Source organism: Dendrobates tinctorius, unplaced genomic scaffold (genome assembly GCF_039654945.1).
Source record: "Dendrobates tinctorius isolate UK_male_01 unplaced genomic scaffold, ASM3965494v1 ptg000213l, whole genome shotgun sequence".
Classification (NCBI taxonomy): domain Eukaryota; kingdom Metazoa; phylum Chordata; class Amphibia; order Anura; family Dendrobatidae; genus Dendrobates; species Dendrobates tinctorius.
Window position 1 is genome coordinate 5,656,764 of NW_027361880.1, and position 17,061 is coordinate 5,673,824.

The 17,061-nt window shown below is 44.4% G+C and overlaps 1 protein-coding gene across 2 annotated transcripts in view; it reads left to right on the plus strand.

The window, feature by feature from the left end:
- The window catches only part of SMTN (smoothelin), a 176,953-nt gene that overhangs the window by 92,976 nt on the left and 66,916 nt on the right, over nucleotides 1-17,061 (plus strand). For both annotated transcript variants that reach the window (XM_073554795.1, XM_073554794.1), the window contains exons 9-10: nucleotides 6,697-7,386; nucleotides 8,581-8,768. In XM_073554795.1, the coding sequence (XP_073410896.1) occupies nucleotides 6,697-7,386; nucleotides 8,581-8,768 (878 nt within the window). The remainder of the gene's footprint in view (nucleotides 1-6,696; nucleotides 7,387-8,580; nucleotides 8,769-17,061) is intronic.

The window sequence follows — 17,061 nt, forward strand, 5'->3', positions numbered from 1 at the left end:
ATTATCAAGACACACTCAATAAAGGAGTGGTTCTGCAGGTGGGGACCACAGACCACATCTCAGTACCAATGCTTTCTGGCTGATGTTTTGGTCACTTGTGAATAGTGGTTGCGCTTTCAGACTCGTGGTAGCATGGGACTTTATTATTATTTATTATTATTAATAATATGTAGTTATATTGCGCCATTGATTCCATGGTGCTGTACATGAGAAGGGGTTACATACAAATTACTTTACAACCCACACAAGTGGCTCAGGTAGTGCAGCTCATTCAGGATGGCACATCAATGCGATGTTATGATTGGGTCACCGAGGAGGAAAGCAAAACCAAGCTAAGCCACAGAAAACCAAAGAGGATGGTAACTAAGCGGATTGCAGACCCCTGATCCCATCCACACAACTAGCAGTAGCCGTGGAGCGTACCCACGATGATCCTAGACGCCTCAACACAGCCGGAGAACTAAATAAGCCTAAAGCAAGAAAGGGGAAATCTAAACTGCCCCAGAGCAGACCCCAAAGGAATAGATAGCCCCCAAACATATATTGTTGGTGAGACAAGATGAAAACACAAACACAGGTTGTAAAATAGACTGAGCAAACGATGGGGCCCAAACTAACTAGACAGGAAAGGAAAGATACTGTCTGCAATCACGCAAAAAACCCTGCAAAAAATGCCCAGCACGTCTGATAGAAAAATACTGAAGTCACTAGACTTCGCCCACACTATCAACACTCTGGCCTCTTTTTGCTCTGCTTTCAGAATATACCAATCTAAGGGACAAAAACAAACTGGCACAAGCAGTAACATAAGGATGGAAATTCAGCACAGCACCAGCCGGAGCTGGCTGACCACACAAAAACTGAAATAGACAAAACCAGATCAAATGTGAACAATGGCAAAAGAACACTTAGCTGAGCATGCAGGGACTGAGCTGGAAACTAACTAAGACCTCCGGAGGCAGGAAAAAATCACCAGCAGGGATAGAGGGAGTTGACTGTCTTAAATCCAGTCAGCCTCCTCATTATCAGGTGGCAGGCCTCTGTTAATTAGATCAGCTCCATTACCTCCAGTAACCACCAGAGGGAGCCCGGAAAGAGAACTTGCGACCCCTCTGACAATGTAACCAGCTCCACTACCTTCACTTGTAACCAGAGGTAGGCCCCAGAAAGCGATTTCACAACATGCGAGCTGTGGCAAGAAGGTTTGCTGTGGCTGTCAGCGTAGTGTCCAGAGGCTGGAGGCGCTACCAGGAGACGTGGAGGGGGCCGTAGGAGGGCAAAAACCCAGCAGCAGGACCACTACCTTTGCCTTTGTGCAAGGAGGAACAGGAGGAGCACTGACAGAGCCCTGCAAAATGACCTCCAGCAGGCCACAAATGTGCATGTGTCTGCACAAACGTTTACAAACCGACTCCATGAGGATGGGCTGAGTGCCCGACGTCCACAGATGGGGGTTGTGCTCACAGGACGCTTGGCATTTGCTGCAGAACACTAGGATTGGCAAATTTGCCACTAGTGCCTTGTGCTCTTCACAGATGAAAACGGTTTCACACTGAGCACGTGACAGACGTGAAAGAGTCTGGAGACGCTGTGGAGAGCGATCTGCTGCCTGCAACATCCTTCTGCATGACCAGTTTGGCAGTGGGTCAGTAATGGTGTGGAGTGGCATTTCTTTGGAGGGCGGAACGGCGTTGGGCTGTGAGCACAACCCCCATCTGTGGACATTTGGCACTCAGACCATCCTCATGGATCGGTTTCTAACCGTTAGTGCAGACACATGCACATTTGTGGCCTGCTGGAGGTCATTTTGCAGGGCTCTGGCAGTGTTCCTCCTTGCACAAAGATTGAGGTAGCGGTCCTGCTGCTGGGTTGTCCTCCTACGGCCCCTCTCCACGTCTCCTGGTGTACTGGCCTGTCTCCTGGTAGCGCCTCTGGACACTATGCTGACAGACACAGCAAACCACCTTGCCACAGCTCGCATTGATGTGCCATCCTGGATGAGCTGCACTACCTGAGCCACTTGTGTGGGTTGTAGAGTCCGTCTCATGCTACCACGAGTGTAAAAGCACAACCACCATTCAAAAGTGACCAAAACATCAGCCAGAAAGCATTGGCACGGAGATGTGGTCTGTGGTCCCCACCTGCAGAACCACTCCTTTATTGTGTCTTGATAATTGCCAATAATTTCCATCTGTTGTCTATTCAATGTGCACAACAGCTTGTGAAATTGATGGTCAATCTGTGTTGCTTCCTAAGTGAACAGTTAGATTTCACAGAAGTTTGATTTACTTGGAGTTATATTCTAAGTGTTGCCTTTATTTTTTTGAGCAGTGTATAATACCTATAACATTAAAGTCCCCTATGGGATCGAAGTGCGTGCGTCTCTGGCATCTCTGCATCTATGTGCCATTTACGCATGCACTGGAGCCTCAGCAACCTGCTGGACTCCCAGACAATGACTGCTTAATAGCTGGGCGGTGTCTGGATGACGCGTGTGGCTTTGTGCGTGTGCGGCACCACCCTCTATCCCATTTGTGGAGGTGTGACCACGATCATGATGTGACCGCTGCATTGAATACATAAAGGTCCTGGCAGGTACTACTATTACCAAGCTCCCCTTGAGAAAGTCAGTGACTTCAATAGTGAAATGTGCGTTGGGGACTTCATGTTTTCTATGGTAACAAACCTAGCTGACTATCAATGGGTAAGGTGGTCTTTCTTTTTACTTGCAAAATTATCCGCTATTATCCGCTATAACTGTGGATATTTTTTGACCACTTTTGCCACCACCTTGGGAGATTCCACACATACCTAGTGGGTATAATTTGACATCAGTTTACATGTATGCAATTAATCAGCAATTGTTAATGTCAGTCTTTTTGCATTTTATACTATTTTTCTACTCAACCCAAAAAATTTTGTAATTAATAAAATGTACATTTTTTTTTAACCAATTAAACCCCCAGCTATTCACCTGTTTATACAATCCATGATTTTGTTGGAGAAAATTGATCAGAGTTTCACCAGTGACAAAATGGATTAAACTCTCTGCCAAAAAAATAAATAAAAAAAACACTGATTTAAACTCTAACCAAACTCTGATGATAAAAATCAACACTCTAGCCAGCCTGTGTTGATACTCCGACAGTCAGTTGTTACCTGCCGTGTCTGGTCAACGATTTCTGTTTTTCTCGGATGAAAAATCGTGGACATGTGAACTGCCCACCTCACTACTATAGATACACGTGCTATCGGTGAAAAACACAGATGGCACTCGTACACATAAAACGGACATCTGAATGCGCCCAAGCAATGAGCATCTACAGGCAACAGTGAAGCATGGTAGATGTTCCTTGCAAGTTTCAGGCTGCATTTCCTCAAATGGAATTAAGGATTTGGTCAGGATTAATGGTGTCCTCAACGCTCATATACAGGCAGATGCTTAGCCATCATGACATGCCATCAGGGAGGTGTCTGATTTGGCTCCAAATGTATTCTCTAACAGGACAATGTCCTGACTCATACAGCCTGTGTGTGAGATATCATAATTTGCAGGAGCTGGCGTCCTCACCAGCTCGAGAAAATCTCGCTCATTTAAACATCATCACTGCACCTCTGCAGCCAGGTGTACGCTTCCCAGCTTCAGAGGTGCAGCGCATATGACCAGAAGTTCGGAAGCTCTGCCCCTGTCCCGTTGCTTATGTGTTCAACTTTAATCATGTCTAAAAGATGCAAATGCAGTTGAATATAGGAAGAAGGGAGCCTTCAACCCCTGGTTCTCCACAGACCGTACATCTTTTGGTGGGCTGCATGCTGGTGAGAACTTTGAACCCCCAAGGGCTTCACAGAAGTTTATAACGTACAGCCGTACAATTAAAAAAATCATATTTTTTCCACAAAAATGATCTTTTCACTCCCAATTTTTATTTTTCCAAGGGTATCAGGACCCCAAAAATTATTGTGCAATTTGTCCTGAGTACGCTGATACCCCATATGTGGGGGTAAACCACTATTTGGGCGCATGGCAGAGCTCGGAAGATCCTATGTTGTGCAGCCATGGATTACATGAAGAAGTGACAGAAGGATTTCACATGCATACATTCACTGTTAGCTCTCCAAGATGTTTGGAGCAACCTCATTGCTTTGATGCCATTTTAAAGACTGTGTGGTCACACTAAATATTGATTTAGATTTTATTAAAAAAAAAAAAAACAAATTAACATTTCTGTTTTTCAAAATGTTTTTCCACACCAGCCTAAAACTTTTGCTCAGTAATGTATACAGGTGTGTATGTATATTATTGTTTTTATGGAGCATCGTCTTCAAGAGAGTTGGACGTGTCTGTCAATTTTTTCCTTAAAGTAAGTGATTCAGATGGAGAAATTATACAAGTTTAGCATGTTAACAAACGTGTTCAAAGAAAAGAACAAGCGGCGCTTTTATCAGAAGCACATGCCACAGTTAAGCTGGGTTTCCCATCGGCTGGCGTGAGCCAGTTTTCAGATTGGATACCTGCTCTGTATGGAGACTCTTAAGGTGTACAAGGATTTCCATTACTTGTTCTGCTGGCATTTTGGATATGGTTTACATTTCTGCAACATGAGTACTTTGTCATTATCTCCTAGATTGTGAAAAAATCTTTCACTTCCGCTGCTTGTGGACTGGCTTTCGGCTGCACCGAGATATGCCTCTTCCTTGGACTTTTTACAGTTAATTGTGGCTACAGACACTAGTTAGGAAATCATTATGCTCGTGTTAATTTGGAGATGGCAAAAATATAGTGATGAGTGAGCGTGCTCAGATAAGGTGTTATGTGTGCTAATAGGGTGTTTTTCGCATGCTTGAAAAATAAGATGGAGTCCCCGCGACCTCATGTCTGGTGCCTGTTCAACAGCCGCAACACTTCCAGGGATTGCCTAACAAACAGGAAATCCCTGCATGTGTTGTGGATGTCAAACAGCCGAGAGTCATGCGCGTGCGGGAACTCAAATGTATTATTCGAGCACTCCAAAAACACCCTGTTAGCACAACATCATGTTCGCCTAACACCTTATCCGAGCACGTTCACTCATCACTACTAGCGTTAATTGCTTTAGTGGATATAAAAACATATGAAGTGTTGTAAATTCGTCCTTGAAAGTAGCATAATGCCCCGTCACGGCAGGAACACATTCTAATAAAATGAGGAAATGCAAGGAAGAATTAGTCGACTTGTGTTGAAACTAGCTTCGTGCCAGGTTTGTCTGCACCTTATCAACAAAACCACCACTTTATTATTCATGACGTGCTAAAAATGGAACTCCAAAGGTTTTGTGCCAAGTTTTAAAGTTAACCATTAGCCATGTGATATGGTGATAACGCCATGATCACTGGGTGTCCAACCTCAATAGGCCTCACCAAGCCCCATCTGAATGGAGCGTAGGTCGATTCACTATAGGAATGCCTGAGAGAGCCCACCAACTTTTTCTTTTAGAGTATTGGGGAATAGAGAATTCCCCTGTCCTCTTCTAATGACTTACTATGACATTTCACCATAACTTTATGATCATGAGGATCCAAACTAGGGAAACTGGCTGCCAGAATATAGGCACCATAAAATAATGGAGCTCTGCTGCAGTTCCCTACATAGTCATTAGGTAAGAGTATCAATAAGCATAATAAAACTGAAGGGTGAAGGAGCTGCAGTGCTAAGATAATGCTGTGGCCCCTTCATTCTCAGGATTGTTGGGGTACGTTCAGTCAAATCACCAGAAGTCAACAATAACGACTCCTATAGATACAACTTCCCCCTCCAAAACATTTTATTCTGTTTAGGGGCACAAAATCTATTGACAGGCAGCAGGAGAACAGTGGGAATTTAGAGTTCTACTAAAGGGGTGTTCCTGCAAATGAAAGTTATTCCCGAACTATGTGATGGAGAATAAATTACTCATTGCTGGAACCCTAAGTGATCCTGAGAACAGGGCTTTCCTTGAATGGAGCGAGATTGTGAATGCTGGACCTCTGCTGCTCAATTCGTTGCCTATAGTAATACAAGAATTGGCCTATCATTGGACTCTGCTTTGTCTGGCAGACTCAAGAATACTCATCTCTGCTCCATTCAAAAGGGTCTGTAGAGCCCTATTTTCAGGATTGTTGGATGTCAGCACTTGGACTTCCAATGATCAGGAAACTTATCCCCGATCACATCCACTTTGTCAGAATGTTGGGACAGTGTGTAAAAAGAGAATGAGACAAGACACTCCAGGGACCACTGTAGAACAATACACATAAGGATTCCTCCAAACATTAGCATCACACCAGCAACCAGGGAAGGAAGTGAGCAAGCAGATCCACAGACTAACACAATGCGGTACTGTCCCACACGTGCCCAACCCAGTCCCATCACAGTGGGTGTTAATGCAGGGAGACGTGCCGACACACAGGGAACACAATTGTTAAATGCCTTCTAGATATTCATAGAAATTACTCTTGTGCATGTCTGTAATTCTGTATTCAGTATCTTGGCATCCTTCATTACTCTAATAATGTTAGTAGTCTGGGTGATCATTGGATCTGATGCCTTGTAAAGGTAAAAATTGTCTTATAGTTGCAAAAAAATGACATTTTCTATATTATGTTTGTGCTTCTTACAGAAGTTGTAATGTTCTTTTTTTTATGGTTTGTATCTAACTAAATGTGAATTTTGATTTCTAGATGGCCAAGTGCCAGTTTTCCCCTTTCGGCGAGCTAACTCTGTGAGGGACCGAATGAAGAAGTTTACAGAAGAGCCTCCTGGTACACAACCTTCTTTAGGTTTCCGGTTCTCTAGTATGAGGGGTGAGAGAACTCCATCTAGAGGAGCAAGGATAGTTCAACAACAGTCATTGTTCACTGCTGGTCAGAAAAATGGGCCAGAAAACAATCATAAGGATGGAAAAGTGCCAGGGAAATTTGCACTAGGTCGCACAGTGGCAGAGCTTGGTCACCGCAGAGGGGATCAAAATGGAAGTAATAGAACACAAGAAGGTAAAATTGCATCTGTACCTGAAAACAAAAGTTTTAGAAGTTCATCCTCAAAAGTGTCCTCGGCTCACAACTCTGCTGGACTCGGCACATCCTCTGGGGAAGTGAATAGAAAACTTCCTCAAAGCTCATTCATCCCAAAGCAGGAGGGTGGGAGGAGCGACTCAAACCAATTGCAAGCCGAAAATACAAATGGGACCATTACAACATCAGTGGCTCAAGAGTGTGCGCAGCCCTCCGCACCATCTCTTCACACATCATCCAAAGACTCTCGGGGTGAGAAGCCAGACACAGACATGAAGACACTGCTCACCATAGAGATAAAAAATCAAGGGCCAACTAACAGCAGGATTGTGGGGCAACCGGGGAACCAGAGAGCAGGTAATTACTTTATCGGGTGACGAAGGCTAAAAAGTTCTCTGTATGTACGATGTGTCGTATGGGCATGCATTTGTATACCCTCCTAGTGTGTGCATAAGTAGTGTATGAATGTCTGTGTACATATTTATAGAATAGAATTGTGTGCGCTTATATATACTATGTGTGTATATAATGCATGTGTATTGTGTGTGTGTGTGTGTATATATATATATATTATTTATTTACTTATGTGTATAATATAGAGATTGCTTTAGATAAATTTTAGCTTTTTTTAGAAGTAGTAACTACATGGTAAGTTCTGATGGTGAAGATGTAAGAGCTCTGCTGTCCCCTGGTGGATGGTGTTTGCATGTGGGACTGTTGTATTGCAGCAAGATTATTAAAGACATTGGAAAGTATCACTTTTGGTCCATGTTGGCAAGCACAGATTTGTATAAAGCGTGTTTCCTGCAGCATTATAACCCCATGAAATGTATCAGATCTGCCATGTCTGCTGCATGTGTGGGCGCTGCCAATATACAGTGCTCCATGTTTGGCACCTCCAGCGTGTTGGATTATGAGGGCGCTGTCCAGACGCTTTGCCTCTGGGTGTTAGTGGTCGTGCTCATGCTGAACATGCATCACTCGCCTAGGCATGGGTTTTATTTGATCTTTTTCTCATTACCTTTTTAGTCTGTCTCCCCTGAGCAGGAATGGCTGCACATCAGTCAGCGTGTTTACTTAGCGACATTCTGCCTCTGTGCTGCGTCTTCTATAAAACTATCCATCAAGTGGCTCCATTACATCACTTGGATGTCATGGAAATAAACACGAGCCTGCCATACGGCATGCAGGGTCCTATTGCCAGCAAATTAGGAACGTTCTGTTATTTTAGTGTCCTTTGTTAGTGAAAGCAGCCCACTGCTGTAAACGGCGAGTTCTCCTGGCGAGGGCTGGGATGACCTCTCCTGCTTTATTTACCCGTGACTGATGCTTTGTTTGTACCTCTCTAAATGTTGCTGTCTTTTGGGGGATTATTTCCTCAGAGACCCCTCTAAACAATATGATACAGCTGGTCACTTGGCCTGGAAATGTCAATGTGTTTTTTGACAACTGTTGAGTGTTCTGTCGTTGACTTTTATTTTATAAATCTCAGAAACCTTTCTGCATTCTGCGCCTGTGTTCATCCCACAATCTAATTTTTTTTATTTAAAGAGTTAACTTTAGGGCTGACGGCTTCCCCTTTTCGAGTTGGTAACAGTGTCTCCACGAGCAGCATCAATACAGGCAGCACCAATGCAGGCAGCACACTCAGCGGAAGTGGCATCAATGCAGGCAGTGCCAGCGATGGGAAAGGCATCATTGTGGACAGCGGGTTCAGTGCCAACACTGCCCGATCCAAGGTAATTTTCAATGACTGAATGTTTTCCCTGTTTTGTTCTTATGAATTGTATTCTCAATATTCACAGTTTGCTGAACAGCATAATTTAAAGGGAATGTATCAGCAGGTTTTTGCTCTGTAATCTGAAGACCGCATGATGTAGAGGCTAAAACACAGAATTCAGTGGTTTGTCACTTATTGGGCTGTGCACTCTTGTTTACTTACACTGAAGGTTTTATCACTAGGACATTATTAAAAATACCTATAAAAAGAACTAGGAGTACAAAGCCAAAATACACTTCAATGAATTTTATTCATTGTAATATGTTTTGGCTTTGTACTTCTAGTTCTTTTTGTAGGTATTTTTCAAGGTTCTAATAGGAGAAATGTTTATTCTTGGGTCTAATAATGGGTGAGGACATTATCATTGCTGCGGCTAGCTGGCAATCAGACATTTGTCAGACCCTTCCACCTCTGTGATAAGCAGCTCACTGCTATAGACAATGTACATACAGAGTCTAGGGTGGGGTGGGGTTAGCTTTCTCAGCTCTGCTTCATTCTAAATCTAAAAGCTCTGTGTCAGAATGGCTGCACCCAGTAATCTAAGTGACACATGTTTGGATTCAGTGTCTTTGCTTAGATCATGCTGCTCTCAGATGAGGAAGCAAAAACCTGCTGATCGATTCCCTTTTAAGTGTCTAAGGAAAACCCTAAATGATGGCAGAATGGTCATTTATACTATTAAGATATGGAATAAAGCAGCTGGATGCTTTCCTACAAATTACTTTCTAGCATTGCCGCCATACTTAAACCTATATTTTTAGCTAGTGGCAACTGCCATCTGAACTCCCACAGAGCACTCTGGTAAGGGAAGTCCATCAGAATTCAAGTTTTAACCATCTGAGAAGTGTACCACCCGTCAGCAGTATAACAAAAATTTATGTAACTCATCAAATGGTGTAAGATCAGCAGACTAAATTAATTTAGTTACTCACATTATGTAGATTTCAAGGTTTTTTTGTTTGTTTCCCATTGTGATCCTTCTACATAGGCCAATAATGTGTCCTTTCGGTTTCTGTCTGGCAAGATTACATTACAAAAACAAAGTTCATGCTTTGCATTAGGCTGCGCTATTCCATGCTATAGAAATATACTACCTGAAGAGCCCGGCGCTGCCCTGGCATAGTAACTAACTGTGGTTAGCTATAGCAAATTATAATTATCCTCCATCCCATAGTCCCGTGCCCATATACCCATCACACATCCTCCATCCCATAGGCCCGTGCCCATATACCCATCATACATATCCTCCATCCCATAGTCGAGTGCCCATATACCCATCACATCCTCCATCCCATAGTCCCATGCCCATATACCCATCATACATATTCTCCATCCCATAGTCCAGTGCCCATATACCCATCACACATCCCATAGTCCAGTGCCCATATACCCATCAGACATCCTTCATCCCATAGTCCCGTGCCCATATACCCGTCATACATATCCACCATCTCATAGTCCCATGCCCATATACCCATCATACATATCCACCATCCCGTAATCCCATGCCCATATACCTGTCAAACATATCCTCCATCCCATAGTCAAGTGCCCATATACCCATCACACATCCTCCATCCCATAGTCCCGTGCCCATATACCCATCATACATATTCTCCATCCCATAGTCGAGTGCCCATATACCCATCACACATCCTCCATCCCATAGTCTCATGCCCATATACCCATCATACATATTCTCCATCCCATAGGCCCGTGCCCATATACCCATCATACATATTCGCCATCCCATAGTCGAGTGCCCATATACCCATCATACATATCCGCCATCTCATAGTCCCGTGCCCATATACCCGTCATACATATCCTCTATCCCATAGTCCAGTGCCCATATACCCATCACACATCCTCCATCCCATAGTCAACCATTATGACATCATAATGAGCGGCGGCAGGGCTTGCAACCTGTGATGACATCAGCGTCGCCATGGCAACCATTGTGACAACATAATGAGGGGCGGGGCTTGATACACACACACACACACACACACACACACACACACACACACACACACACACACACTGCTTCCTCAGTATGCAAATAGGGGCATTATGACATCATAATGAGCGGCGGGGCTTGACACACACACACTTTTTCCCCCAGTATGTAGATAGGGGCAAAATTGTTTGGTGAATTGGAACGCGCGGGGTTAAAATTTCGCCTCACAACATAGCTTAGGACACTCTCGGGGTCCAGATGTGTGACTGTGCCAAATTTTGTGGCTGTAGCTGCGACGGTGCGGATGCCTATCCCGGACATACAAACATATACACACATACATACATACATACACACTTTGAGCTTTATATATGAGATATATATAGTTTTATAATATTCACAGTAGATGGAGGCCCAATGCTATCGCACCAGGAGGGCAGTAATGTCACGATGGGGGCAGGCTTTGCAGTGTTGAGAATCTCCCCCGCCCCCATGTGCTCACCCACCTATCCATTCTTCCCCCATGTGCTGACTTCTCCCGTCTGTGCTCTCTTCTTTGACCTGTCTACCACATGTGCTATCCCCCTTGTCTGCTGTCTCGCTCCTTCCTGTGCTGTGTTCTCCCCTCATGTGCTGTCCCGTTAGAGCTGTCTCTCACCCCTGTGTCTGACTGTGTACGGAACATACCACAGCTCCTGGGCAGGGGAGGAAGCAAAAGGGGGGGGGGAGACTCTCAGCCCAAAAAAATGGGCTGAAAATCTCGGTTTATACACAAGTATATATGTTATATTAATAAATATTTATATAGCACCATTGAAAATAAATATATATATATATATAAAAACATTTTTTTTTTTTCCTTATAGGTTTTTGTGCATATATAGTATATAAAATTATTTCAAGCCCTACAAACATTAGATTATGTAAACCCTGCGATAATGATGAGTTTGTCCACCAGTCAAATGTGTATTGGGGCTCCGGACGTATCATTGTCAGGAGAGTTAAGGATCTGACATGTCTTATTTTGGACTACCGATCCCTATGTTTTCCCTGAAATAAGTCGCTAGATATGTCTGGCAGCTCTCTCATAGAGAACACGAGCACTTTGAGCGAGCGAGCACTCCGGTGTATGGGAGAGATGGCCGAGCTAGAACTAAACTGAACCCTCGTTTGGCCTATAGCCATCTTATGTCTATCGGGGTTTTACATGGAGGCCATAAACACAAAGTGGTCAGAACCGAGCACAAGTCCATGTTTTATCTTTAGTCGTGAATGTTTATTTGAAACGCAAGTGACCCCAGTTAAGAATTTCCAGGGGTTTCACTATTTTTCTCACAAATGAAACCTGAACACTTAAAATACAAAGAAATCCTAATGCTCTATCGTCGCCATGTATTTTCCGACAGTGCATTGGGAAATTAGCAGCGCTGTAAGCTTATAGGTGCCATTGTGTAAGCTTTAAAGTGTAACATTTTAGTCTAAGCCATGTGGATCCTGATTCACCACGATTCTTAAAATGATCTCCTGCTTATGCATGCACATGTCTTAGAATTAAAACAGCAGCAATATCTTCTCTACAAAGACAGAACTTTTCATCTTGCACCCCAACTTCAGACACTTGGTGCTGGCTACAAATTGCTGCTCAAGATTTCACCCTAGTATCATTTAAAGCAGGGGTGGGGAAACTCAAGCCCGCGGGCAGTTTGCAGCCCTCAATGACCACCTATCCAGCCCCCGGGAAGATTCCCGGGGACCACGGTGCTTGGGCCGGCAGCTATATTTTGACAGCCGCTGGCCCTTTAATGTCTTTTTGCTCTGTGAGTGCACGCAGGGTTCACTACTGAATGCTGAGGCGCGTGCAATAAAAGATTACATCCTGACATCATTGCCAGCGTAAGGACGTACGTTGTGGGCAGAGTTAGTACGCCCCCTGAAGGGGTAGTATAAATATCCAAATAACCCTTGGCAGAGGTTCCTGACTATGGTGTACAAGCCCTGCAGAACAGTGTGAATGCGACCCTAACCACATGTTAGCCTGTAGAACAAACCTTTCATTCCTTCCTCTTCTGCCGATTGTCAGTTTTTTTTCTTACTGTGCATATAGAGAACGGTCAATCAGCGGCTACAGGGAAGGGTTGGCTCAAGGCTCGTGAAGACAGAGGACTCCTGAGCTTGTGCAGATCATTGTGGGGACTCCTAGCCCCCAGCATAATGTGAGCGTAAAATCATATAAAGGATACCACAGGCACATTCCTGAAACCCATATTTGTCCCTATTGTGTGCTGCCCTTACACATGGCTGCATAAAGGTGAGGACACATCCCGTAGTCGTGTAGTGGTCGGCTTGGCTTTGACTTAAGTGTTTCCATTTTCTCTCATTGTTAATAACTTTAATATCCAGTTAGTTTTCACCTTCTGTTCCTACGATCTGTTTTCTCCCTGCAGAGGGCTTCTAATCACAACCTCGTCAATGATTGCGTAGCAACAGAGTCATATTGTCGTGTGCCTCCTAATTTTAGATGTTTTCTGCTTGGCCTTTCAGTTTTAATGATGGTTTGTGTAAATCCAACCATCTCTGGATATATGGACTCGGTAGGTGGTGCAGATCACAGCAGGTCCTTTCCCTGTTTTTGGCTATGCGGACATGAATCTGAAACCATATCTATAATAGGTTATTGTAGGCAGCACTATCAAGTAGGTAAATGATAGAACTATACCTCCCCCTCCATGGCCGATCTCCTAATCACATGAGGGTGCAGATTTAGAGTAGCATGATTACCGGATGTATAGTGTAGGTATGGTATTGGGTTTCTGAAGCCTGTAGAGAATGAATGTCGCGGTCGGCTATTCTAAGCTCTCTGTTCTCAAGCGGTATGGCACTTTCAATGGCAGCGCATAGGTTCGCTGCATTCAGTTATTGGATGATTTCTCACAATTCGGAAGTTCAGTTGCAATCGCAGTTATGCCCTCAGGGGTCCGGGAAGGGAGATGGTGTTCTAGTGGAGAGTGATGGATACCGCATAATGATGAGTTAGTGATCACAAAGGAACTAATCCTACATAGGCCACAAAGATCCATAGCTCTCCAGTACCAGGAGCCCACTCAGCAACACTGTTGGCTGAGTTCACACGTGGCGTTTTTTTTCGTGTTTCCGCGGCAGTTTTAACCGCGCGATTTTGCCGCAAAAACGCGAAAAATAAGCATCCCATGCATTCCTATGGGACTCCGCAATGCTGTGCTAATGCTGCGGTTTTTACCGCGGCGGAATCGCTTCGCAGTAAAAAACGCAGCATGCTCATTAGCGTATGTGCACACGTTGCAGAAAATTTCTGCACGAAAACCTGAATCCCTTCCCAGAAACCGCACCTATTTTTCCGCGGCGGTTTTTGTGCGTTTTTGATGCGTTTTTTACCGTAGCGGTTTCTAAAAGCATGGGAGAAGCCTAAACCGCGGAAAAAAACGCAAAATTAATGTGCATGCTGCGGTTTTTACCGCGATGCGTTTTTTTCGCGGTAAAAAACGCATCAATGTGCACACAAAGTGCAAAATGCATAGAAATGACTGTGCAGCTTATTTTTAGCGGTTTTATAGCGGTTTTATAGTGAAAACCGCGGTAAAAACCGCTAAAAAAACGCTGTGTGTGAACACAGCCTTAATTTGCGGAATCGCGGCGATCCCGCACCCATAGGAATGCATTGTTCCGCTTACTTCCCGCATGTGGCTGTGCCCACCATGCGGAAAGTAAGCAGAACAATTGCGGATGGTACCCACGGTCCGGAGGAGAGGAGACTGTCCTCCGGGCTTTGGGTACCATATCCCTGTAAAAAATAGAATTTAAAATAAAAAATATTGTTATTCTTACCTTCCGGCGTCCCGCGCAGCCTTCCCGCCTCTCTCCACGCTCCCGGTCCCAGTAATCCTTTGCGAAAATGCCCACGATGACGTCCAGTCTCGTGGGATCGCGAAGTCTCGCGGTCATTCGCGCAACGTCATCGCGAATTACCGCGAGACATTGCGATCCCGCGAGAACGGACGTCATCGCGGGCATTTTCGCAAAGGATTACTGGGAACGGATGCGTGGGACGCCGGAAGTTGAGAATAACCCTTTTTTTTTTTTTTATTTTTTTTTTTACATAGGCGGCCTCAGAAGTAAAAAGTTAGTCACACTTGAAAACACTATGTTTGACGAGTGTGACCAACCTGTCAATCAGTTCTCCAAGCGATGCTACAGATCGCTTGGAAAACGCTAGCATTTTGCAAGCTAAATACGCTTGCAAAATGCTAGTTTTTCCGCGGGAAAATCGCGGGAATTTAAAATGCGATTTTTCCCGTGGAATGGAATTCTGGAATTCTCGCGGTAATTTCCGCGAGAGTTCCGGTACGTGTGCACTTAGCCTAAATGGCATAGCCATCTCCCTGTCATCCAACAGCTGAAAGATAGATAAATATTAAGCGTTCCTATTGGTGGGGGTTGATTTTCCCCAGTCCATACTATTATTTTATTCCCACATTAAAACTGATTAACCCAGCAATAATTCTAATAATCCTTAAGAATAAAGGGAATCTTGCAGCAGGTTTTGCTGTAATATGTAATCCGAGAGCAGCACAATGTAGTGGCTCAGACCCTGATTACAGCAATGTCATACAAGGCTGTATGTTGCTGTTTCAATAAAATCTGTGTTTTTTTCAGCAGGAGATATCATTACAGAAGTAGGTGTCTCATGCCAATTTACAGTGTTTACAGAAATCTGCTATTCTGCGGTGTGGGTGGGGTTATACAGGGCTCTGCATTCTGAGCACTGCTAGATCTGCAAAAGAGAAAACTGTGATTGTGTAAAGCAGCCAGGGTGGTAGTCGTGGCAATGGGTTGTACGGTTCCCACACCCTGGTGCCACACAGATATACAATGTCCCTTCTGCTGCATGTGCAGATGCGCAGGGCACTCACGGATGCTGTCAGATTCCCCTTGGCTTCTGTCACTCTGGCTCTGCATTCCCAAGCTTCACAAACCATCGCAGAGGCATTACTCTGTGCCAACAGTTTAACTTTACTGAGCAGTAACAGTGTAAGCAGCACAGTGTACGCAGAGGAGCATCTCTCTAGCGTTCCCTGCCTTCTGGGCAGCCTCTATTCTTCCTGATAACTCTATCTCTCTTCTGGCAATTCCTGCCTCGCTTCTGGACAATCCCTGTCCCATCTGTGTCTTCAGGCCCACCAGGTTCCTACCATCCCCTGGTCCGGCTTCAATGGGAAAAGGTGCCAGGTTCACCATCTCAGCTTCACCTGCCCCGGTTGTTGACCCCGGATCCTTCTTGGAGTGGTCCTATCTTTGCTGATGAACGCCTGCACAACTGTCAGCCTGGGGCCCCTTCCTGTCATAGCAGCTTTATCCTCACAGCTGGCAGACTGTCTCTCTCACTGCTGCTCCTTACTCCTTGCCCTGGTCAAGGCTTCCTGGGCTCTGCTGCCTAGCCAGGAAGTATCTCTCCTATATATTCAATTGCTCTGCACTGTTCTAACTCCTCCCCACTGGGAAAACCCCTATGCTGCCTGTACCTAAACTAACACTCCTAATTCCTATCTCTATTATGCCCCCATCTTTTCTAACCCCATTATTCTATACTACTGCTAGTTCCTATTCTGTCGCTAATCCGATACACAACACATGGTATATTTACATTACAACACATCAAATACATTCACATTAATGAACATTAGGGAACTGCACACAAGTGACAGACCAGAGAAGGGGAAGCATAGGAGGGTCCCCATCACCTCATTACACTTGTATCAAAATGACGCTTTGCTGGATTCAGGGTCTCTGCCCTACATTATGCTGCTCTTAGATTACATAGCAAAACCGGTTGACAGATTCCCTTTTTAAGGTACATCTATGGCTAATGTTAGCTTAAATAAAACTTTTGTTCTTTTTATTCTGTGTATAGGAATTTGAAAGGGAAATGCTCTCCAAAGGAATCTCCAGCATAAAGTAACATCCTAAATTATATTAGATAGTCTTGGAGCTGTGCTGACCTTATACTAATGTCATGTCATATCATCCACTGGATGTATTGGAGGTCTACGTGCATTTAAAGGATGTTGATCCGGGGACAAACCACTAACATCCTGTGCTTCCAAGCCCATACTGTTGGCTTTCTGTGAGCTCTCCAGTGCCGGCTTCCCCTCCTTGTCACTGCTGCTCAGGGGAAGCCTATTACCATACAGCATGATGCATTTTTTGGCATTACATCATGGTCCATATTATATTACGAAATATATTATTATAGGCCAGT